The following is a 25,078-nucleotide window of genomic DNA, read 5'->3' on the forward strand; positions in this document are numbered from 1 at the left end:
GGCATCTTCCTGATGTATCCTAAGGGAAAGCAGGATCAGGGATGTTTTCTCAAGTGTCTTTTCCAGGGTCCATAATCACACTGACTCCGTTCACGACCACAGGTCAGAGACACAGAGTAGATAACCCTGTGCTGTGGTTCCCTCTGATAAAACCGTTTTGACCAGAACTGCCGGAGAACATTTCCACTAACCTAATGCTGCTGCGGCAGGCAAGGCTCGAGCTGTAACAAACCCACCCCTCCTCCCTGCAGAGCGCCTTTCCAGCAGCAGCCAGGCTCTGTTGATGCTGCTGAACGCCCTGCATTCCTCTAGCTTCAAGCAGTGCCAGGCACCGCAGCTCCCTGAGCCCATCTTTCCGCCCCGTGAGAGAGCTGCAAGCTCTTCCTGGCTTCGTTCCACCAAGTGCCAGTCCCGCTCAGTTAACCTTCAGCAGTCCCTCAAACAAGGCGTGGAGCCAGGCAGACCGGCGGATGGTCTCTGTGCATCCTCTGGAAGCCACTCTGGCAGACACAAACACAAGCAGCAGCATATTCACATACCTGAGAACAGCCTGTAACCGCTAGAGTGTTTAAGATGATCCACATATGCATTAAAAGTCTGTAACTCCAACATGCCAATCACAGATTAAAAATGGACCAAATCCCAGTAACACATTGGATTCCTTTGCTACGCTATGAACTAGAACTGATCAAGGAGATACTGCCCTGCCAGAGGTTCTCCTGTTGTGTATCACATCTATCTTACCACATGTTCTGGGCAAGATTTAGGCTTTGGAAAATAAGAAAGCAGCAGAGAAGTTGCTGTTGACAGTATCCTCGGTGTGCTGCTGTTGGTAAATACACCCAGACAGAAGTGGCAGCCCTAAATATAAGAAGGACCAGATTCACTTTGTATGATACCCAGCTCCCTTGGGCTGCTGCAATGCAGTGGTATCTCAGTCCTGTAATTTCTTTAATCATATGGCTGCCTCAAATTCTTCAGAACTGGAGGCAAGTCCTTGGCATGAACAATAGTTAACAGCAGCAGCTAGAAGGCCAACAGGAGTTGCCCATTTAATCTGACTCTGCGCTGCCTGTACCCTGCCCACCTGAGTTACAGGAGTTTGGGATGGGAAATGCACTTTTGAGCAGTATCTAGGACACTAGAAACTTGACCCTCATTCAAACACAATTCAACAAAGGCTAATTATTCCTGACTTCTAAACAGAATCGTATACGAAGCCAAGCTGGACTGCCAGGACCCCTCTCTCAGTGGAAAGGAACGAGAGGGAGAGGTACAAAGAGGCAGATGGTATATATGAACCACGCTTTGTCTAGCTTTCCTATTACGCATGCAGGTTTTTCTCTTGCACCTGCTTCTACCACTCAAACACCAAACTATTTAAAGACAGCAAAACGAGAAGGGAGAGAGGGTGTGGAGGGCAGATGAGATGCGATTCATTCTTTGCATTCTCTTCCCCAATATTTACAGGTCCTTGATTCCCCTTTATAGGGCTAGTATTCAACTGCCTTTTCTAAGGCACTGCAAGTTTGCCTTGAAGAATCCAAAGTGGCTGGAGAGCTGGGAAAATTAGCATTTAAAGGGTTTTAATAAATTAAACACCCTCAGGGAGTTTTCTGGAGAAACTGAACTCCATTAAATTAAGGGCCAGGACTCGGGCATCACTTGTGCTGAAATAAAACACAACCTCCAGCAAGGACATCTGATCAGATGACCAAAGTTAATGTTGGTTGAACGTTTACAAAAATCCTCCCCCTTCCTTTAAAAACATGTCAATCCATTTGGGAGCATTCCTACTTCATAGTAACTAAAAAAAGAAAAGAGGGGTGGGAAGGCAAAATGCAACCTTCTAGGAAAGCAACTACAACTCAGGTGTATTCAATGTGTGGAGCAAGATCTAGAAGGAGTAATATTACCTTGTACCTCTTTTCCATATCCTGTGGAAACACTGTTGAACAGCTAATTTTCTCCCTGCTAATCAGTTCTGCAGCCTTCCCTGTTCACTGTGTGCAGTGCCTTTACAGAAAGAGATCTGCTCCCCACTGTTACCTGCAACAGCATGGACTAAAGAGAGCACAAACGAGCAGCAGCTGCCCATGTCTCCAGATGCAATTATATTCTTCCACAGAGGAAAAATAAATGAGTACATCAGATACTGAATGTTCACCAGGAAAATTCTACTAATTTATTAGATGTCATGTCCTTTGTAGGATAGTTTGAGCCAAACGAGTCTGCTCATTTAAGTACAAAAACCCTTCAGAGTCACAGGAGATTCCAGAAATGCCAGAACCCTGAGCTCCCCTCCCTCACCACAAAGAAAATAATCTCTCCCACCCACTTCTCTGCTCAGGCCGATCACAGCATCCACAGAAGTTTTAGGGTCTCTGGCCCATCTTCTTCAGGGTTCGATTCAGCTGGAATTAGAGAAAGCAAAGGTCAGAAAAATACATAGTGATTGACACACACTACTGTTCCCCTCAGCAGCCTTTATCCAATGCCTCTACCCCTTCCTCTCCAACTCATGGACAAAAAGAGCTCTCGTGCAAGTGCAGGCAGTGTGTGAAGTAGAAGGGGAACTAGTAAAACTCCCTCCTCCTCTCCAAGACAGCAGAGAAAGATGTGGGGAGAAGAGAGGGTGCAAACTTCCAGCAGTGGTATCACAACCCTGTATTGCTCAAATCCTCATATCTCAGAATTTGCTGCCTAAGTTTCCAGTGTGCAGCAGCCTCTGTCAGGAGAGTAGAGCACTGACAGAATGTCACCTCCTGGCTGAGCACAACACTGAACTCACCTATGCTCCAGAAATGTTCAAGGCCACTTTTTAGAGCCATAGTTATGAGGTAGAGATATGATTTTGGTTGTGTTACTGACAGGAACACCACAATTGTCTAGGGACAATGGAGTCAGTCCCTTTGGACAGTAAAATCCTCCTCCTTTTCCACTGTGGCTCAGATGAGCACTTCTCACACAAAAACATACCATTCTTCAAAGGCCAGCAGCTGCTGCTTAAACCACCTGCTTTTGCCCAGTGCCTTGCAGAGCCAGAGCTTGCCCCAGCAAGGCACCACACAGCTGTCTCACACAAGCGTGGCTCCGCCAGGGCCTGCACAGCCCAATGCTTGCCTCACTTTTCCTAAAGAGCTACACAGCCCTCCTGCCCAGGCCTCACCTCCTCAAACTTGTGGATCTGGCGGATGAAGAAGTCCCCATAGCGTCGAGCAACCTTTGTGTCTGCGATATGGATCATGTCCTGGGGAGGGAAGAGCATGAGGTCAGGAAAAGGACTGCGCTAGCAGGAAGACAGCAAGCACTGACAAATGCGAGGAGCTTCACTCCAGCCCTGGTTCAGCATCACACATATCTGACCTGTGTTGGTCCCAGCGCAAACATTCAGTTCTCTGTGGGCTATTCCTTCGCCTGGGATGGGTCCCAAATTCACATTGTATTCACTTTTCGCATCCTTGCACACTCTGCCTATTTTTGTCTCTCTTTGCAGCAGTTTGACAGTCCCAACCCCGATTCATGCTCTGCTTCCCTCTACCAGCAGCTAAGAGTCATGTTATCTGCCAGGAGAGCTAGGCTGAGACATAGCATGAGACCTTACAGCAAGAGGTCTGCTCTACAGACCAAGAACAAGGGGCAACCTGTTCTCCTTTGTAGCAAGAAACCTAGTTGTTACTGCTATCTTCTTTGAAAATGAAGTCCTAAAAGACTCTTTGCTATGTTTCCTGCTGCCTGGAGCTCCAAGGGCAGGATGGTGACAGGATCATACCTTGTGTTTAGATTCCTCCAAGAGCAGACAGAGCTAAATGCTGCTCCAGTGAAAAATGGACCTGTAACACGACCAAGCAAGATCCCTGCTTTGTCAAGCAAACCAGAGATGTGGGTGAAACCTACAAAGCTGACAATGCCACCTGACAGACTGACAGCACTGTCATCCAGCTGTCACCTCCTGAGAACACTGACAGACAAACAGTTACCTCTGACCAGAGGAAGACATTTAGGACCTTTACTTTCTGGGTACAATGACTGCCAAAGCTGCCTGCGACATCCCATCACTGTTCATCCACTGACACGCCTATTAAGCAGGGCTACAACTTCACTGTGGGCAGCGAAGCCCTTCACATGGCAAAGAAGGAAGGGATGTTTCCCACAGACTGCAGCAAAACTAGGTGCTGCCACTTCCAGAATTTCCTGGGTGAAGGAATTTCCGAGCCAGCAAGGGGCAGATACCAACCTTATCAATATAGAAGTCGACCTCAGAGGCAGACTGGAACTCCCCGTCCAGGGCAGATATGCCACTGGTCCATACCAGGTTCTTCATCTTGTGCTTGAAGACAAGCAGCTGGATACGAAACTCCTGCTCCGTGAGGTCTAAGAAGCCAGCCAACTTTGCCACAGGCATGGTGGTGTAGAGTTTGAGGAAGCTACGGATGGTGGAGAGCTGGGCCTGCTGCTGAACCTCATCAGCAAACACCTTGAGCTGCTGCAGGAAGGGCTCCTTGTGGTAGTTGGGGTGCACGTTGTCGTAATTGGGCACCACGGGGGAAAGGAACTTGGGGCAAGCATAACTGAAGAGCTCCTCATAGACTTGTGCATCACCCTTCTGCATGCGCAGCATCTTATCCCCGTATTTCTCTCGCAGCTGCAGGTGGATGCTCTCATCTATGCGCATGGGGTACATGGTGAGGGCGATGGCCAGGAGTGCATGCATCTGCTCGTTCTGCTTGTTAATCTGAGAGAGAGAGGAGAACTTGTTAGCTGGTCAATGGCTCAGGCTTTACGGTGCCGGAAGAAGCTGGGAGCTGCATTTTTGAGACAGACCCTTTACCCAGTGCGCTGATGGTCCTAATGCTCAAGGAAGACAGCACAAAGAAGCAGTGCCTCTGGGCAAAGCAGATAGATTAATGCTGTATCGAGGCTCTCATCAATGAAAAAGAGCACTGGACAACAGGAAAATACAGAGTGAATGTATCCAGAGCCATAGAGAACCCGGACGGCCAGAAGCAGATTTGACTGTTTTGGTGCAAAAAAGTGTAGAGGAGAAGAGAAGGCAGATAGTTTAACAATGATCTCCTGGCAAGGGACAGTTATCAGGGAGGCCAGTGAAGAAAATACTGAGAAGGAAGATTTATCTGAGTATGGGATGAAACAGACAGCTGTGTGGCTGAAACAGACATACCAAATTTTGGAAGTGTCATGAAATTAAGAACGGCAGGATTTGGCTACACAAAGAATGAGAAGTGAATCATAAGGATGAAAAGGAGACAGCAGCAGCAGGGGGTAAAACAGGCACCGGAGACAGCTTAGGTGGAAAGAAAGATTTGTTTCAGCCATGCTGAATTAAAATAGTCTGTGAATGATTATCTGATAATGGAAATATATCTGACAATGGCAGTAACCTGAAATGCAGGAATGGACTAGGAACAGGGCTGAGTTTGAAGAAGCATTGACAAGCATATCATTAGCAGCTGATATTCATTATGGGTGATATTCATTGTGGGTGCTGGTCTCTTCTGTCAGGTGGCTGGAGATAGGACAAGAGGAAATGGCCTCAAGTTGAGGCAAGGGAGATTTAGGTTAGATATTAGGAAAAAATTTTTTACTGAGAGGGTTGTCAGACATTGGAATAGGCTGCCCAAGGAAGTGGTTGAGTCACAGTCCCTGGAGGTATTCAAAAAGCCAGTAGACAGGGTACTTCAGGACATGGTTTAGTGGGCATTGTGGATGGTTGGACTCGATGATCTTGAAGGTCTTTTCCAACCTAAGTGATTCTATGATTACCAACACTGCCTAGAGGGAGAGTGCAGATGGAGCCCGGAAAACTGCATGGTGAACACCCAAAGGAACTAGTAACACAGTTAAGAGAAAATATTGCCGCAAAGGAGTTCAAAGGATCCCCAGTCACAAGCATAGTCCAGGAAAATAAGGCTGGACTATTAGATGTAGTTATCAGGTAACAGAGGACGGACAGGGAAGAAGAAAGCAGCTTTTTCTTTTGGGAAGTCTAGACCTGTGCTATCTCTTACCATCTCATACTTGTACGTCGTCCTCTGAAACATGCTCTTGGTCCTCTGGATGTAGAGGAGGATGTTGGCAAAGACACGGATGGCATCCTGGTAACGCCGCATCATAAGGTATGCGAAGCCCACATAGTAATAGGTGGTCACCTGGCACTCAGGCACCCGGGAGTACATGCTCTGAGAATGAAGGATCAACACACTGCGTTAGAGGGGAGACAACCACCTTTGATCCAAACAGCTCATTACCCAGAATCCAGCCACCTCTGCTTTCACTCCCATCCCAAATATAGAAAGGAGAGGGTTAATTCAGGATACCTCACCTCCCACCGATCCCTGCAGCAGCTTCCTCAGGGTTTATTAGATCATCCCATTTCCTATATTTCCCAGTTTCAGCTTCCTGCAAGCAGATGACTTTTGCCTTGCTCAGTTCCCTTTCCCCCTATTTCACTGCATGTCCTGTCCTGTGCCAGACAGCACATACATAGACCTGTGCCAAGCCTTGGGCCAAGCCTATGTTGCAGCTGGACTTTTGTTACCCACTCTTCCCACAAGTAGCACTCAATTCTAGGGCAAAAACATCCAAGGTCAGTGTGGGCACAGTGAGAATGAGAGTCAAAAATAAAAGAACAAGCCATTGACCAAGGTGGGAACAATGTGTTAGCTAGCTACCACTGCATTCCCACTTACAGTTCAACTGATATTCTCTATAACAACACTGCCTTGCACAACACAGCAAACCTCCTAAGAAAATAGGCATTTGTGCTGCAACAGCATCAGGCATTATCATATGGCTTGATTTAACGCCAAAGCTCCAGCTGTGTTCAACTACAAACTCCTGACAACTACAACAGCTACAAACAGCTCCTCAGCTGCAAGATTCATTATGGCAATCTTTCACCAGCATGTTTGAACAGAGGCATTTGGAAAACCGCCATGGAAGGTTTAAAACATGTTTTATTACCTTCTTGTTGAGCTCAATGTTCTCCAGAACCTTGATCGCTTGGTAGTAATCACCCAGCAGAGAGTGCAGACGCAGTAGCCCAACCAGGCTGAAATAGCCCAGCATCTTGTAGAGGGAGTGACGACCATATTCACCAGCCACGCTTTCAGGGTCACCTAGGAAAAAAAGGAACAACGATGCTTTCCTCCAAGGAAGCAAGCTCCCCTTTCAACACCTCAACAAGCAAAGGGAGCAAGACCTCAAGTGTAATCACCGGCACTTCTCACATAAGGCCAACAGAACTTGTGCCCAGTCAATCCATCCACCGATTAAGGGTTTAATCCAGGTCCCAAACAAAGCTAACAGAGCTTGGTCAAATCAAAGCAAGGCAGCAGAGACACCAGTCTTGCTTGGCATCACCCAGCTAGCTCACCTCCACTTGTATAAACTTCCAGCTGTCGGTTAATATTGGATTTATCCACCAGAGAGTGCAGCACATTAAGGACACTGTGGACGTTCCAGATCTTGGGGTTGGAACGAAGGAAATCAATCTCCTCTTCAGACTTCTTGGCTGTCTTGCAGCGGTACTGGCTGAAAGACTGGAACTACAGGAAAAAGCAGAGATTCAATGATGAGAGACTAGTTTGGAAATGTTCAGCTAAGTGCACTAAGCTTACAAGTTGATCACACAAATGCATTAGAATAAGCTACAAGTCACATGAAAAAAAGTTTTATCTGAGATCACCCGGCAATCAAAATGGCAAATTACACCAACTTTAAAGCACCTAGGGAAAAAATGATACAGTGCAGGGGAAAAGGCCAGAAGACAGAACAGAACGAAACAGAGAAGGATCTCTTAGACAATTAGGACAGGCAACTAAACACAAATTTGCCGTCTGAACAGGTAGCAAAGAGAATGACCAAGTCATAAAATGTGTCTGCATACACACACATCTTTTTCTATATATGCACATGTCCTTTTTCATCCTAAAGCTTGACAAGACTGCACTTGAGGAATTCCAGGCAGCTCTATAATAAAAAGTTACAGACAAAGGAACCAATAGAGAAAAAACAACAGCATTTGCAATCTGTATTGCTGCACTCAGAACAATAAGTGGAAAAATATTTCCTAACGTCAAGACCTTAGACCATAGATTATTTCAAATCAGGTCAGCAATCTCTCAGTGCAAGCATAAAGGCCCTACTGACTAAGAAGTACAAAACTAAAATAAAACCATAAACACAATAAAACTAATTTGAACAAGTATCTTCACAAGGTCTTTGTGATTATAGCAGACTTCACTCAGGCTGCTTTGAACAAATCAGGCAGAAATGAAGGTGAGTTAAAAAAAAACCCCGAAGCAGCAACTGAAACAGAAATATCAATAGAAAGCCAGGACTCCCCAAAGAGCTCCAGGTAACTTAAAAATCTGTACATTTACAACTACTTCATCTACCTGGTGACCCAGGAATAACAGTGCTCACCAAAGTTTTTTGACCTGCAATGGTATCCTAACTATGAAAAACACAGGGAGGGAGGAGATGGAAAATTTATAGTGCTAACAGAGGCAAGGCCACCCCAAAATGGCCCAGTCTCATAGTCATATACCTGGTATATGAATTCATCGATGATATCCCAGAGCCATTGGTTGGGCAGTTCCAGAGGAGCAGGGCCATCAGCATCTGCAGAAGAACCCAAGTAATAGATGAGAGGCTTAATACCTTCAGCAAGAACAGTGGCAGAACTGGAGGAACAGACAAATTAAAGAACACAAGAATTTCCCTGAAATGGGAGATGCAGCAGCAGGAGAATGAAGCTTCCAGTAGGGCGGTGATACGTAGCTTCGGCTATCTCAACTGCCTTCACTTCTAAAGAATACGAGCATGTATGGGGCTAATCTCTAGAGTGCAACTGCTCAGCAGCAACGACTCTCAGAAGCTGTGCACAGATCGTGGGGGTTTATCCTAATTGATCTATTCTCCCCTAGTTGCCTAGCAGGGAGTCACAAACACTAAAATTTGTTCTGAAGGGAGTCAACAATAGTAAGCAGTTGTGAAACACTGCAAATTTTTTCTAGCTTACAACTTCATTTTGCTTTTTAATAAAGATGGGTGAAGCGGTTCTCAGCAAGACAGAAAGCTAAGTAACTTTTATTCTTTACAGTATTTCAGAAAGCACTGGAAACTATCTGCGCGTTTTGTTGTTTTAAATACGTGGATGTAAAGTGTTCTTCATTCAACAAACTCAAAACATATGGAAAGCTTGTAGACTGCTTCTCCCTATATGATCTATAAACAAACACGTTCTAGTTCTTTTGACCCTCTCTCCAGCTCTGCCCTCTCCATCCACTCTCCCTCTCCAAAATTCACAAACCAGAAACAAATTGGAGCAACTCACTGAGGATGTAGTTGAAGAGATTGCAGTAGTTGTAATAGGATTCAAATCTCTGCTCCAGCGTGGGCCCCCCCTGCAATGAGAAGTCAGCACAGTCTGCTTAGTTTCAAGCACGGCAGGAGTGAGTTAACAGGCAACAGCATATGAAGGACAGTCAATAGCCACAGCAGTAGAGGGTCTATTTCAGAAATGTTAGAGCCAATATTCAACCAAGACACCCACCAGCACCACCCAGAAAACTTGAAATTGTATCACTACTGTCCCACAGAATAGGACTGACTTTTCATGTACAGGCAGCTTCTCCCATGATGACCGAGCATTCAAACCTTCTGTGAATAGGATGCATTAACCTTCCTTGTCCTCCCCTCTACTGTCCAGATTTAAGAGCTTCCTATTACCTTCAACAGCTTTCCTTCCCTCTCCCCTCATGAGAGGACTTAATAAATCAAAAATTCTGCATCTGGACAGTATTTCTAAATGCTTTGAAAGACCAGTAAACACAGTAGGGAATCACTCATCCTAGAATCATCTTCCTTGTTTCACCTGGAGACACTCAACGGCAGTCTGAGAACCACTAACAGCACAGCTTGAGAAACCAGTCTCTCCTGTTAAAGCCTGACTCAGGTTAATACAGCAGCCTTTTTAAAGTGCCCATTTCTCCACCCTCTGGTCCACATCAAAACTGCAGTTATTACTTATTTACTCTGTAAACCATGCTTCTGTTCAGCTTCTTTCCTTGAAGATTTTCTCACTGACTTCAAATTAGCATAAGAAAAAAAAGTCATGTTTGTTTTGTTTTATAGAGCATTATTCCTTCTGTTTCCTTCTCCTGTATCCTTTATGGTGTCCATGCTTCCCTCTCCACAAGGCACTCTGACCCCGTGTGTTTTTTTAATCATGAATATTGCACCCTTTTCTTGTGACACTCCCTCTCACCCACCTGCTAATCTGAAGAACAAAGAGCCACAAGAAACACACAAAACCAACTGATCTATAGGTCTTACAATTACAGCTCTATCAAAAAGAAAATTCAATTACCTCCCAACACTTCCTTCTTCTTTAACTCACTAACCACTACATTTGATGTCAGTAACAAACATTTACATAATAGCCTCCTGAAAACTCAGACCAGGTCTTCCGATTCATATAAGGTGCCAGGGACACCTGCACACTCATTACAATCAAGCTTGAGGACACAGCTAACAAGCCTCAGAAAAACAGTCAAATCTTTCCTGCTTTTCAGCAATCTGTGAATCCTTACTAAAATAACAAATGGCAAGAATTTTAACTTCCCTAAAAGCACCTTGACTTATAGCTTATCCAATCCTGTCTTGCAAAAATTATGGAGCCACTGATATCGTGGTGACAGCAAGATTTGGGAAGTTTTATGGCACGGAGAAGGCAGCATGCAACCAACAGGAAGACACAGGACAAACACTCACGCTGACTTTGGCGTAGATGTGCCTATAATACAGCTCCTTGTATAGGATGAGGAAAACAGCATCTGGAAAAGATGACAGAACTGGACATTAGCAAGCCACAAGGCCTAGGCAACTGGATCTCTCAGGTACGCCAGCAATGCTCCTCCTGCCACAGTAATAAAGGGAGGCACAAAAGGATACTTCATTCAAGTTTGACTTCTTGCCAGGCATCCACTGAAGGAGTTGCCAGAGCAAATGAAGACGACTGACTCAGGCAGCAGCAACACTGTGCACCTGCTCACTCATGTATCAAAAGTGATTTATCTCCTTCTCTCTCTGACAAGCAAAAAGAAAGTAAAAGACTTACCATTTCCAACCTGAGAGGCAATGGCCTCAGCCTCTGGCCATGGGGTATTCTTAAAAAATCTTTCTGTCAGCTTTGTCCAGCTGAAAGATAGACACAGGTGTGGTATTAGAAACTATATCTCCGTATGACAATGCTAGAGTTAGAGATCACAATACAGAGGCCTTGGACTTGATGAAAGTAGACCACTGCCACCACCATCCCCTTTTAGTAAGTCCAGTGTTGAAGCAAAGAATGAGAATTGCAAACTAAACAATTAAAGTCTTTGATTTATCCCCAAAGTATGGAACAGTTGAGTATGTTACTTTCACATCCCCTTTATGGTAAGGTAACACAGCTATATGCACCAATTACACCTCACAGCTTTCTGCAAACTGCCTAACTAGCACTACTGAGGTCACTTTTTGCTGCATCCACATCTGTTGGGCACAGCACTGGTATTTTACTTCAGATAGGTCACAACTCACCTATATTTATGTGAGCCTAATGGTCTGGAAATACCTGTTTTTTTCCCCAGTAATCAAATCAAACCTTATGCTGTATTTTAGAGAAAGCCCAAGCCTGGAACAAGACAGGTAGTAGTCTGCCTTTCCTTTTAAGAGCAAGGGTGCACTTTCATCACAGTTTAAACAGCGATCCCCCCTTGCAGGGAGAACAGCTTTGTACCTGTTTTCATAGATGTCCTGGATCTCGTACACCTTCTGGTCAATAACATCACTGGAAACACGGCTGGCCTGGAGCTCGTACACCTTCTGGTCGATGAGATCCGACACCGTCTTGTGAAAATACTGGATGAAGTTTTTGATCACTTCGGGGATCACCTGGTAGGTCTGCTGCTCGTACTGGCGCTCGTAGGCCAGGTCTTGCTTCGGGTCTCCTGAGGAGAAAGAGGAGCAGTAAGGCGGTTACTGCCCGGCCCGGCCCGGGCCTGCAGACCCGGCCGAAGCCCGCACTCACCCGTGTGCATATCATAGTCGTTGGAGTAGGCGTACGGGTCGTAGGCGGCCTGTGGAGAGAAGGCGGCAGCGAGTCAGCGCGGACACGACCCCCCCCGGGTCCCCAGCCCTCCTCCCCCGCCGCCCCGGGACCCCGGGCCCGCACCTCATTATCGTAATCCTCCCCCGGGTAGGCCATGGCGGCGGCGGCGGCGCGGCAAAGAAAGGAGGTGGGACCAGGGGCGGGGCTCCGGCCGGTCGAGCGGAAGGACTTGAGGCGGCGAAGCGGGGCTGCGCCCTTCTACTGGTTAAAATAACTGCCTGTCTTTCGGCTGCTGAGCTGCCATAGGCCTGAGACGGCCCATGGCCCCGCCCCTCCTTCTGATTGGAGACCGTGCCTGTCCGTCAGACCTCCCTGGGCACCGCCTCCACCTCCCTCTTCGCCTCTCTCCTCGCCTTCCTTCTACCCCCTCCCTCTGCCTCCCCATTGGCTGCGCGCACACGGGGTGCGGCGCCTTCGATTGGTCGAGCCGGCAGAGCCCGCCCCGTTGCTATAGCGACGGCCCTCCCCTCTCCCCGGCACCCCGCGCGGCGGCCCGGCCCGCCCCGGCCCGTGAGGGGATGGAGGGCGGCGGCGGGGCCGCAGCAGCGCCCGATGCGGGACCGGGCCCCGGACCGGGCCCGGAGCCGGAGCCTGGGACCGGGCTGGCCCTGGGGGCGGTGACGGGTGCCCCCCTCGGTTACCTGCACGTCCTGTGGCAGCGGGAGGAGCCCGCGGGCAAGATCCCGGCCCGCCGCTTGCGTAGGGCCGCCCGCCTCCACCGTAGGCTGGGGCCTACGGGCAAGGAGAGCCACGGTGAGCGCCTCTCCCTTGGAAGGGCCCTTCTTTCGGCCGGCCCCGCTCCGGGCTCCAAGAGCGGTCCCGCCCAGGCCTCGGCGGGGTGGAGAGCCTCCGGTGTGGGGAAGCCGGTAAAGCTTCGGCTTTCCCGTGTGTGGGGCCTGTGGAAAGAGGTCGGATCTGCTCGGTGGGCGGCTTGGGAGAGGCACCCTTGCTCCTGTCAGGGGAGGGTGGCCGTCAGGAGGGGGAGGGCCCGTGGCCAGCCTCAGGAGGAGGAAAGGAGAGTGCTTCTTACCTGGCATGTTGATCTCCTGCTTCCCCTTCTCTGGGCTGAGCCAGCACTAGCCCTGCACCTGGGCCTGAGCACCGGGATGGGATGTTTCGATAGGGAAGCGCTCCTTTTTCCTCCGTGCTTTCCAGTAATTGCTTTCTTTTCACCATAGCTCTGAAAAGGCTGCGTGAAGCTGCCAATAGCAACGACTTGGACACAGGTGAGACTTCTACCAATCCTACTTGGGATCTCTTCCTGGAAGGGCATTTTTGTCGGGGACCTTTATTTTAGGAGAGGAGGAGCAGGGTGCAGATAGTTTGCAGACATGGTGCCTTAGTTTCTGCAAATCTAGAAACTGCTTTTCTGGAGCCTTGTTTTGTTCTCTGAGCAGAGTGAGCCTGGTTATAGTATTCACTTTTCACTGCATCTGGTTCACAGTGTTAGTTTTCCAACAGCCTCAAGCTAAACCAGCACTGCGCTGTTTCAGCTTTTTTGGTATGTAACTTTTGCCCATTCGTAAGCAGCAAGAGAGTAGTGTTTTGGTAAGGTGGAAAAGTTATGATTATCTAAGCCGTACCCTGTATGATGAGACAGTGTGACCCGGTAGATCAGAACCAGGACCAGTGCTGGACTCTGCTTCTCGCTGTGACTTCAGAGAAGGCTTGTGGCCTATCTGTGACTCCCTTTACCTCTCTGTACTATAGATCAGAATTGGAAACTGGTTTGACTGGTAGAAACTCCTAGTATATCAGAACGAGGGTTTGTCTGGCATGCTTCACCCCTCGGCTCCACGATAAACCTTGTTTCATGAACTGATGGGTAAAGCTCATCTGTGAGCTCTGTCAGTACAGAAAGGGTTGGCTTCAGTCACCATGTCAAGAGGAAGAATGAAAGAATCAGGCTTTATGAAAGTCTTGGTTTCAGTCCATCTTAGAGTTTTACACCTGTATTTGATACGCAGGTTCCCCTGTTCAAAATCCTGCTGTGTTTTGTGTACTCTGCAACTTGAGGAAGTGTCTGATGATGAATTTATTCTTCATCAACATGTAAAAATCTTTGCTGTTTCCTGTGGCGGCACTGGGTGGGAGAGGTTATGTCATTTCCTACTGGCTTCAGGGAAGAACTAGGTAAATCGTTCCCCATTAATCTTTCTCAATGGTGGCACTGTCAGTCTCCCCACCTTTCTTCTGGAGTATCAAACATCCCCTGTTAATGCCACTTCCATCTTGTCAAGTGTTCCTTTCACTTCTGGACAACACTTAAAGCAGTAGGTGTACAGGAAGAAATTAAATTTGACTATAATTTGATCTCTGGAAGCTGAGACAAATGGTGACTTTCAGTGGTCTGATCTGTCTAGCTTCTTGTCTCAAATACTGGTCAGTCTTGACTGTTGCAGGATATGCTATTAAAGATCTCAAAATACAGTGAATCTGTCTGTATTTTTAACAGCTGTGGAATGACCTTTATTTTGCACGCTGATTACTATATCAGGATAATCTCAAAACAGCAGGAGTAATAGCCCTTACAGTTGCCCTTACACATGTTGCTGTAGATGCTACTTTTATGTCCCTAATCTTTTCAGCCTTTACTGGTCTCGTTGCCTTTGTTATACCCAATACTGGAGAGTCACACTAGTTTCTCTATCTTTCTGTGTGAGCAGGTTTTTCCTTATCTAAGAAAAGGAGGTAGTTCAGGTTACCAGAAGTGCCAGTGGTGACATGGAAGAAGTAGCTGAGGGGAAAAGCAGGGGGCACAAGTGTGAGTAGATGATGGTATGGCTACTCGGGCTGTTCACTAGCTCACTTCAATACATCGTCTCCTAAGGGTATATTTGCACTGCTATTGGCAGGTTGGTGCACTCACCTACCAGCTTCCCAAACAGTAGCCACCATTAGTATGGCAAAAACTAGTAGTTTCAGCTGAATCTAGGAAGGGACGTATTCAAAACATGTTGTGAAGAGGTGGCTTTTCTCGCTGCATGTGGTTACACTGTCAAACTTCTTGCCACGGGTCCATGTTGCTGTGAAAAGTTTACACAGATGCAGAAAATGACCATGCAAATCTACGGAGAAAGCCCATGGAGGGATAGTAAGCACAGGATGCTAATTCTAACTTGGGAAGTGCCTGAGATGCAGCTGACTAAAGGCTGTGAGAGTTAGCCCTACATCCTTGCTATCTTTTTACACTCTTCTGTAGGCATTTGCTGCTGATTGTCCTTGGAGCATGAAAATTTGGCTAGATGGATCCTTAGCCTTAGCCACTACAGCTGTTGGCTTATCTTTTGTGGCAAAGATGGTGAAGGCTGCAACAGAGAGTGGAGGGTACACTGCCTAGGCTGGTTCTGCTGAGCCGGGAGGCTGGCTGGAGCTGGTTCACGTCCAGTTGACTTGGCAGCTGGCAGAGTGTGTACCTACCTGCAGAAGAGCAGATAGCATTACCTCTTTCTGATCAGGTGCCCCTTCAGCTTACCCGCTTATCTTCTTCTCCTTGACACTGTCAGTGCAGCAACTGTTGGAGGATGGAACTGACCCCTGTGCTGCCGATGACAAAGGCCGGACAGCCCTGCACTTTGCATCCTGCAATGGCAACGATCACATTGGTGAGTGGGGAGGGGGAGTTCTGGCTTCCAGCCTCTCTGTGGCAGAGATTTCGAAGGATGCTCTTTATTTTGATTCAGCACGTGACAGAGATTGCTGTTTTCCATGTGTTTGGTGGCAGGGTTGCCAGCTGAACTGTGGCTCCAGGACTTGCTGTGTCCCCCTGCTGAAGGGGGAGCAGGAGCCCCCAGCTCTAGGGCTGTACTGGTGCAGAAGGAAGGATGTCCTTAGTCCCAGTTCTTCCCCTCAGGGAGCCCAGGGCTAGCGGCACTGCCTGGCTTTGTGCTGGGTCCTTCTGCATTGCTGCGCAAACCTCCATCCCCTGTCTCTGGCAGGAAGCTGATGAGCTGAACAGAAGCACCCGTAAGGCAGCATGGTGGCTGCCACGTGGACTTGCGACCCATTTGGGCCTGACCCGTGGGGAAAAGGGAAGGGACTGATGTGGCTCTGTTTCCTTGTTTGCAGTGCAACTGCTTCTGGACCATGGGGCTGACCCAAACCAGAGAGATGGGCTGGGAAACACCCCCTTACATTTGGGTAAGTGCCACACAGATGAGCTTTGCATGCAGACAGGTGAGGTGAACACTGCCTTGCTGTTTCTTTCCTCTCCACCTTCCTCTTTCTTGTGCATCACAGTGTGCATCCCCAGCTTTAAGGACCTAGGAGGGACTCTTTCACTAGCTTCACTCCTCACAAAGGTTTAAGGGTCAGAGTTTGAGAATATCAATTTCCCTCCCTCTGCCAGCCCCAAGGAATGTGAGATCTGTTCCAGAGAGAGTACTCAGGCTTGAGTATGAGGTTACCCTTAGCAGTTGGGCTGTTCCTCTTTCCAATGGCAAAGAGCCCTTTGGGAAGCAGCAAGCTCCACACTTGAGCAGAAACTCCTTTGTTGTTTGCTAGTACCTCTGAGTTGTGTGTCCTGTGTTTTCCCTCCCCAGCTGCCTGCACGAACCACGTTCCTGTCATCACCACGCTGCTGCGCGGAGGTAACATTTCCTCTGTAACAATTACAGCCTGTCCCTTTCCTGCCCTGCCTCGGTTGATACTCCCCAGGGACACTAAGTCTTGAAGACAGACCTCACTTTCTGTCCTTGCTCATGCATCTTGCAGGGGCTAGAGTTGATGCCTTGGATCGAGCTGGCAGAACCCCGCTGCACCTCGCTAAATCAAAGCTAAACATCCTGCAGGAAGGACTGTCCCACAGCCTGGAGGCTGTACGCCTTGAAGTGAAACAGGTAAAAGAAACAGTTCCATGTTATGGTAAGGTGGTGCAGCCCCTGGCAGTCTCCTGCACCCTTTAAGGGTCAAATATCATTTAGCAGCTGTGTTAAATACCTGTCTGTAGGCTCTTAGCTGCTCTGGGGAGAGTTTGACTTCTTCCTTCTGTTTTCAGAGACCTTCCTTTTTCCCAACCACTACTCTGAATTTTTGCAGGACCTCTTTTGGCTCTGGTAGGCCAAGGACGCATTGCATGTCTTAGTTCTCAGGCTGTATGGAGCACTCTCTTTTCTTCAACCACTGTGTAAGACAGATGCCTTGTGGCAGGAGAGGGACCACAGCATGGGGCTATAGCTATGGCGTACACATGCAGGGTCTCTGCATTCCTAGCACATTCTGCCCTGCTCCAGTATGTGGAGGTGTGGAATAGGAAAGCAGTCACAGGGCTATGCCACAAATGCACAAGGTGGGGGCCTCGCTTCAGGAGCCATATAGGAGCCACAAGGATTTTCATCCTCGGCGCACAAGCGGATCTTGCTGGAGCGGGATGTCCCTGCTCCTCACAGCGAGGGAAGCTAGTTAGCCATAAAGAAGAGCTTGGTGCTTTCAGGGCTAGACCTTATGCTTCTTCAGCTGGGCCTGTCTCTGTTCCCTGTTCTTAAACCAGGCACAGGGGTCACGACTAGTCCATCTGTGGCTGATCAACGCCTCTGGTGACTCACTGGGCTCTGATGCTGCCATTAGTGCTCTCCAGTTGCTTTGCATGTGTTCTTCTCTATGGGTCGTATTCTGCCACATACCGCAGCATCAAGGCTGTGCTTGGCAACTTAACTGCAATTTAATTGTTCCTGTAAAAACATCCCAGCCTGGTGCAGCTGTCTGATGTTTGCCTCTTACGCCTGTTGGTTTCAGATTATACAGATGTTGCGGGAATACCTGGAGCGTCTGGGGAGGCATGAGCAAAAGGAACAGCTGGATGACCTCTGCTCCAGGTTACAGATGACTAGCACAAAGGAGCAGGTAGGAAGCGTTGAGCTGCTGTGACTCACCTACTTGCATTGTGACTTCTGCGTTTAGGAGAATGCAACTGCATCAGCAAGGTGACATTGAAGACATGGTTATGGAAGTGTTCTTGCTCACATTGAGTAAAGCGGGCAGGTTATGTGATGACTCATGGTACTCCTTTAGGTTGAAATTCAAAATGCAGAAAGCCTAGCAGTTCACCAGAGAAGCTGAAGATCAGATGGGCTGAGGGCACAAGCATTTTAAGGCCAGGATCAGCACAACCACAGAGGGTTGCAGGGCCTGGTAGTTTTTTGTTGGGTTTTTGGGTTGGTTTTTTTGGTTTTGTTTTTGTGTTTTGTTTTTTTTTTTTTTTTACAAAAGATTGGCCCTTAGAAACAGACTTAGAGGAAACGGCCCTGATACCGTTGTTGAGTTCTGGGTAATGCAGCAACATGCTTCTATTTTAAGTACTAGATAAATCATGCAAGGTGGAGGTCAAGCATTGACCTCCTGAGGAATGGGGAGAAGCTCCCATTGCCTTGGGTTAGGACTTGTTTGATCAGGAGGACAGGAGCCCTTCTACACAGCTGTGGGATCAAAGGGATCCTGACCTAGTATAAGCTCAGCATGGGCTTTACTGGCAGTCCTGGTGCAAGGGTGGTCCCTGCTGCATGGGGGTTTCTTCTGTGGTGGTGGGAGACTGCACAACTGCATTCCCCTGCCTGACAGCCAGCTGTGTTCTTCTGGCAGGTGGACGAGGTCACAGACCTCCTGGCCAGCTTCACATCACTCAGCCTGCAGATGCAGAAGATGGAGAAGAGGTAATGGGCTTCCAAATCATCTTCCTGATGCAGCAGGAGAAGCCATAGAGAGAAAAAGAGGAAGCTGAAGCTTGCTTCCCAGATCGCTGAATGAACATTACTGCCAGCAGCTGCTCCTGCCAGATCCACTCTCCTGTGGTGCCCAGACTGTTCCTGTTGGTGCTGCCACAGCTGCCTTATGGGGAGACAGCGGGCTTTGGACAACAGAGACAACGGAGTGCTACAGCTGAGACTTTTGGAAAAAAAGACCTGCTCTTTTTATCAGATGGGCTGGCGCTTAATAGGATACCCTTCCAGAGATATTTTGCCTTCTCCTAAGCACTTCAGCTCAATGTAGGTGGTGGCTGATGCCATGTGCAGTCACTAGCCCTGACTATTGCACTCAGCAGCTGGCCAACATCACAGAAATGCTTGGAACAGGCACCTCTTGCCACCTCCGCAGTACTCAGTTGCATGTGGGAGAAAGTAGATGCCTCAGGCAACAGAAGGCTTTGTGCTGTGAAAAGAACACACACTTAATTCTGCATGCTAGCAGCTGAGCAAACATACTGTATTGAGAAACACTCACCGAGGCTTAATCCTAACCTTCCCCAGAGCCTGTGGTCAGAGGGCAGAGAATCAGACTGGTTACAAATGGGATACAAAGCTTTTAATCATTAGACTAACAGCTTTCACTGGCCCTGGTTTTTAAATCACTGCTGCAAGTTAGTGCTTAAATACTACAGTGAAACACTTGCAAAAAATACCCAGGTAGACAGCTAGCAGGTCAGGGCTGCCCTGATGCAAGATTAAGGTTTTTTGGGGGGGTGACTTAATGCTAGCACAGTTTTAGGCAGACATTTACATCTTGAAAACAAACAAACAAACAAACCAACAGAAAACCAAACCACCATAACTGACTTTTGTGTTTCCTACTAGTGGCAGTCTCAGGCAAGAGGTCTAGTTGCAGCAGGAGGTGTTGTGTATTCAGCCGTATTATTGAGCTGGGATGGAGGTGGATTTACGGCTGCCTCAGCAGCACCAAACCCAGAGCTCACCCATACTGTGTTTCTTGCTTGTCATGGAGAGGTGCTGCTCCAGGACCTTAAGTGCAGTGCAAAGAACGAGTTATGACCTCTGCTGGGAGCCCGAAGTGATGCAGCTATGAAGGATGCAGGGAATTGCCTTTGCTAATCTTTTGCTTCTGCCCCACTGTGGTTAGTAATGAAGCTGTAGATAGCTTTGTTTTGGAGCAGGTTTCCATAAATTTTGTAGGTAGGGTGTGAATAGCAGCAAGGTGACAAGAACATGTGCAATGGCAATCTGAGTTCCCACCTGTGTACCACACCTAAATGACACAGTGTGCTGGTAGTGATACCCATCCCACAGCTTGGGAATCACTGGTTTGGAAGTGTTCATTCTTAGGATTCAGCTTAACCGTGCAACAGCCACGGTCTGGAGCATTCTTCAGAGACCTTCAGGTCAGCGTGTTCTCTAATATCTGGCCTCTTGTCCAGGAAGAGGCAAACTGGACCTCCCAAGCTGAGATACCAGAAATACACACAGCTTTTAGATGGGTTCATCCATGGGGTGCTGGAGGCTATGACTGGGACTGACGGTCTTGTGGTTTGGCTGGAGCTGTCACTGTGAATACTGATACTGCATTACGATATGCTGGATGGAAAGGATACTGAGGGGGGTGGGAGACAATCTGACCTTTTTGTATGCTGAACTTCAATAAAATACTGTCAGCCTTTTCAGACTCCTCAGCCAAGTTCTCTCTTTTTTTCCAGAGCGGCTCATTCCTCTTTCTTTACGTAAGTTTCAGTCCCCATGCACAGCACCAGACTTGGCAATTGCTACTCTTATACCTGGTCCTGAAATCAGAAGCAATGACACAAAGTTGTTTGAACTCAAACACCAGTGTGTTTGCAGATCGAAGTACATGGTTGTTGGCTCACCTTCTGATCTTCCACAGCCAAGAAATCCAGACTTTAAATCTAGTTAGTTGCTGTAAAACTGTACAAATAGAGGAAAGAGAATCTCGGCGGGATTGCTTCAAGCTGGAAGACAGAATGTTTTGCAAAGAGGAAAAGCAGCCTTGCCCAGTCTGTACTGCTGCAAAAGTACGGAGCTGGTTGGGAGAAGGCGGCTGAACTCATGCCTTGTCCCGTGCTAGATAAAATGGTTGTGCTGTGAAGAGGCAGCAAGAGGATGAGGGGCTGGGGAGGGACATCTGGGCAGGACAGAGGATTTCCAGGCTGGTCCCTGTGTGAGGAACAGCTTTCGCGTCCAGTCTTTACTTGTTTCTTCCCGTCTTCGCAGCCTAGTCTTGGTGTCCACATACACCCAGCTATCAAGGCTTCTGCACTCAACAGCCTTGTTGCTGAGGAGACCATTAAGGTCCCCCAAGAGCAGGCGGCTGAAATGCTCTTTATTGCTGCACTTACTTACCTTAGTTGCTGATGTGTCTGCTAACTAGATGCAGCTTGGAAGCTTTCCTCAAAACCAGGAATACACCTACCTGGGACTCAGAGCGAAGCTTTTAGCCTGAGCACAGGTGATGTTGTTGTCCACAGCTCTTCAGGCCTTTGTCTTGCCTGGCGCTGGAGCTTTTTGTAACTGCTCTTGACTTTACGCTCGGAAGGGAAAGGTGGGGGGGTCCTGCAGCCAGCCAGGAGCAATTGCCTTCCCTCTTTTGCAGCACTGCTCCTTCCATGGGAGGTGAAGCAGCACTGGCAGTCCCCTGGAGACTGGCACAATGAACTGAGGAACAATAAAATGAGCAGGCTTATAGGAAGTTTTGCCACTGCTTTAGTGATAACAGCAGATAAGAAAGAGAAAAGGGGTTCTGGTTTTCAGCGGGGAAAAAATTGCATCATGTAGGACTCGTATTCTGTGAATCACTGCAGTCAGTTCTGCTTTCCTGCCTCAGGGCTGAAACATCGGGCTGCTGAGAGCTGTGTCATGTGTTTGGCACTGGACTGAGAAAAGTTTTAGGTTTCTTTGTGTCAGCTGGTCATGCCAAAGCCTTGACTACCCTGCCGTGCTCAGCAGCTGTATCTAGAAAGAGAATTAGGTGCTGGGCAGGGAAAGGAGGAAAGAAAAGGCTCCAGGAGAGGAAGAAACTGTGGCTTCATGCTGCTCTCAGAGCTGTTCGCTGACACTGTCTGTTTTTTCTGCTGCTCCTTGCCTAGAGTCTTTGGCCTCTCCCAGCACCTTTTCCCCCTGCCCTGGCACCCTGGGCCACAGATTTCCCTGCATGGCCCATAGGTGTGAGGCTGGTGGCAGCTTTCTGCATCTCCCAGAGGTATCTGCTGCAGTAACGAAGAATGAAAACAACAGCAGAGGTTTCCCTCTGCTATTGATTTTCCCATTAAACTCAGTCTAACCTCCTCATTTTCCTTGTGCTACACCATCAAACACACCCTCCAGGTCCCTTTCCCAAGCAGTGGTGCATCCCCTTCTCAGGGCCATGATGTCAATCAGGACTTGACCCAAGGCCTTTCTTCCCCCTCACTGCTGTCTGGTGTCCACAATTACACTCCATTTCCCCTCCTCGTTCAGAGCACAGCTCTGCAGTAACGTGCTGAATCCCCAGCCACTGAACCCAGCAGCAACCTCCCCGTCTTTGCAGCCACTGCTGTGCTGTAAGATGCAACCAAAACCAGCCAGGTTGAGGATCTGGCTCATCCAAGCAAGTGAAGACTGAAAACCTGCTTGCGACTCACTGAGGACCCACAGCAGAAGCAACAGCCCTGAACAAAGCCTCCTAACAAAGCTGCGTGGGTGTTATTCAGCAAGAGGCCTTTCGCTGAAGCGGCAACTTACCTATGCAAGCAAATGCAAAGCTCACACTGCAGTATGCGTGAACATCAAGAATCTGTTCAACTCTTCAGCAGCTGAAATAATTAAAGTCCAGGGTATTGAGCCAACACCTGAACTCTGTTGCTTTCTCCACTTTTGCCTTTCTAGCAGACTCCAAATCCATCACTGTAATTATCTGCGCTGCTAAAGAAGCCCCATGAAGCATCTCTGGCAAACCTCCCACCCTTTCATCTGCTTCCTCCGCTCATTCCATGAGCAAGACAGATCTCTTCTGCTCAGTCATAGAAAGCTACTTGCAGAAAGATGCCTTCTTTGTGCACTGTGCCCAGCCAGCGTGGGAGAGCAGCCCTGGGCAGCTCAGGGCCCATGAGGTGAGTAGGTGGAAAAGCCAGGAGTTTCGATTAGGAAGCTGATAAAGGAGACAGATACAGCAAATAGCCTTCCTCTGTTTTTTTTCTGAAAGCTCTGAGAGGGGAAGAGAGTACGTGGTTGTTGGAAGAATTAAAATAATCAGCTGGCAACCTGCTAAGGCTGGTCATGGATTAGGAACCAGCAGCTAAACCCAAAAGCAAATAAGCAGAATTCCCTATAGCTAGTAGTGCTACGTGCCTCGACCATGCCTGTCACACTGGTACTTCTCTGCCTGCGAGCTGGCAAGGTTGTCCTGCCACGAGCTGCCTTTGCAGGACTATCCTGGCTGTTTGCAGAGTGTCCGTACCAGGTCCCATTCCTGTCAGCACAAGGGCAAACACAGGCAGCACCCGAGCCTGTTGCTCTGCCAGGGAATTAGGAGCCGTCCTCGTAACAGCTTTCTGTCTGCCACAGCCCCATGTGTCTGCAGACAGGGAACCCCCCGCTCCCAGGGCTGCCAGATTTGCACACCAGGGCATCAGCAGAATCAGCTTCTCGGCACCTGGGTCTGATATACCTCCCAGCAGCGTCGGGCTCACGGCATGCACGCCGGGGAGATGCCAGGCACCAGAACCAGCACACGGCTGGCAGGGCTGAGTTGGTCTGCAGAGGGTAGCTACATAGCCCAGCTTGCAGGGGAGCTGGTGCCGACTGCTCACCACCGAGCCCAGACCTGCTCCCACCTCTCCCGTTCCTTCTGCCCCACGCGAGCTCCCAGCCGATGTGGCAAACCGGCCTCTGCAGGGTTAAAGCCAGCTCATCAGCCCAAGTGATGACAAGTGGGAAAGAAAATGTAAGCAAGGAGTCATTAATTAAGGTGAGAAGCTGGGAGTGGAGACTGCAGAATGCTAAACAGTCTGGAGGGGAGGCTGCGTGGAAAGCAGCAATCAAGCTCCTTCAGCTTTAATTAAACCTGGCTCTATATCAAGGATGTAACACCTTTTCTTCACCCCTGCCTTTGAGCTGAGAAACCAGTTGGAGCATGTGTGCTGTTACTGGGCAGACAGGAATTCCCTCCTGGCTCTGGAGCCTCCCCAGCATAGGCTCAGCATCCACCTTTCCTGCACACATGCACCCCAAAATCGGGGCTTAGCACCAGGCAGAGCATAGGGATGGGAGCCAGGGCTTGCAAACACTTGCCGTGCTAAATATACCTTCTCCCCCAGCTGTTCTCTCTGTCCTGTTTTATTTAGGCTTCACCCCAATGCGCAGCAGTCAGTCCTGACCTGATCTGCTCCCTTTGCAACCTGGGACCGGGAGGAGCAGGATCAGGGGTGAGCAATAGCCCGGCCGCATGTGGGCAAGAACAGGCAGCGTCTGGCTGTGCCGTACCACTGCTCCCGACTGCCGTTCCCTTCTCCCTCCAACGCTTTGGGGCTGTGACGTGAGTCCTCACCCACAGAAATGATGTACACGTTCGTTTTACCCAGAGGCTGCTCGAGGCCATGTGAGCTGGCCACCAGCCACGGCTTCGCGTGCAAAGGGCGGCTGCAGGAGGACTAGCCATCCCTGGGAAAGTGGGAAAAGCACACTGGACACGTTTCCAAAAGGCATCAGCCGCAGGGGAGTGGCAGCTACCACGAAGGAAGGGAGCTGGAGAAATCAGAAACGGGGATAGGAAACAAGGGAGGCTCAAGGTGCAGACAGCAACGTCAGACACTTGGGTGGAAAAAGAAAAATAATTCCCAGCACAGCGCTTCGGCTGGCCTCCGCACGGGGAAAGAGATGTCCTTGGAGCTGAGCTTTAGCGAGGCATGCGACAGCTTCAGCGAGGGTTAGAAATATCACGTTGCCTGGGAATTTTAAGAGTGGGCAGGACAAATCAATAAGGGAAGATTTACGCAAGCAGAAGCAGGGGACAGAAAGAGAAGACAAATAAGGAGGGGGACTCGTGGCTCTGCTCACGCACGTCGCAGGTCTGCAAGCCTCTTGCTGCCTGATGTCTCCCAGCCCCGCCGTACAACACCTGCAGCACTGAGAGCATCAAAGGGCACGGTTGGGGCCAAAACCTCTTTAGTTTTGACGTAGCCTC

The 25,078-nt window shown here is 48.7% G+C and overlaps 2 protein-coding genes across 3 annotated transcripts; one reads left to right on the forward strand and one right to left on the reverse strand.

Annotated features, from left to right (window-relative positions):
• Positions 1-2,162: 2,162 nt before the first annotated feature.
• On the reverse strand, positions 2,163-12,352 carry EIF3L (eukaryotic translation initiation factor 3 subunit L). The gene is made up of 13 exons (XM_075051000.1): positions 12,245-12,352; positions 12,101-12,149; positions 11,810-12,020; positions 11,147-11,226; positions 10,801-10,862; positions 9,362-9,431; positions 8,573-8,646; positions 7,397-7,568; positions 6,985-7,139; positions 6,030-6,200; positions 4,238-4,735; positions 3,170-3,250; positions 2,163-2,414 (listed from the first exon to the last, which is right to left on the reverse strand). Exons 1-13 carry the CDS (start codon positions 12,275-12,277, stop codon positions 2,376-2,378), a joined length of 1,695 nt encoding a protein of 564 aa, XP_074907101.1. The 5' UTR covers positions 12,278-12,352; the 3' UTR covers positions 2,163-2,375.
• Positions 12,353-12,678: 326 nt separating this feature from the next.
• On the forward strand, positions 12,679-20,570 carry ANKRD54 (ankyrin repeat domain 54). Of its 2 annotated transcripts, none has more exons than XM_075050925.1 (8): positions 12,679-12,934; positions 13,360-13,407; positions 15,640-15,786; positions 16,250-16,321; positions 16,723-16,770; positions 16,895-17,019; positions 17,915-18,022; positions 18,758-20,570. In XM_075050925.1, exons 1-8 carry the CDS (start codon positions 12,700-12,702, stop codon positions 18,830-18,832), a joined length of 858 nt encoding a protein of 285 aa, XP_074907026.1. In that variant the 5' UTR covers positions 12,679-12,699; the 3' UTR covers positions 18,833-20,570. The 2 variants fall into 2 exon arrangements, with proteins under 2 accessions (XP_074907026.1, XP_074907027.1); XM_075050926.1 differs by having other exon boundaries at positions 15,688-15,786.
• Positions 20,571-25,078: the final 4,508 nt, after the last annotated feature.

The sequence above is a fragment of the Buteo buteo genome, chromosome 19, assembly GCF_964188355.1.
Source record: "Buteo buteo chromosome 19, bButBut1.hap1.1, whole genome shotgun sequence".
Classification (NCBI taxonomy): Eukaryota; Metazoa; Chordata; class Aves; order Accipitriformes; family Accipitridae; genus Buteo; species Buteo buteo.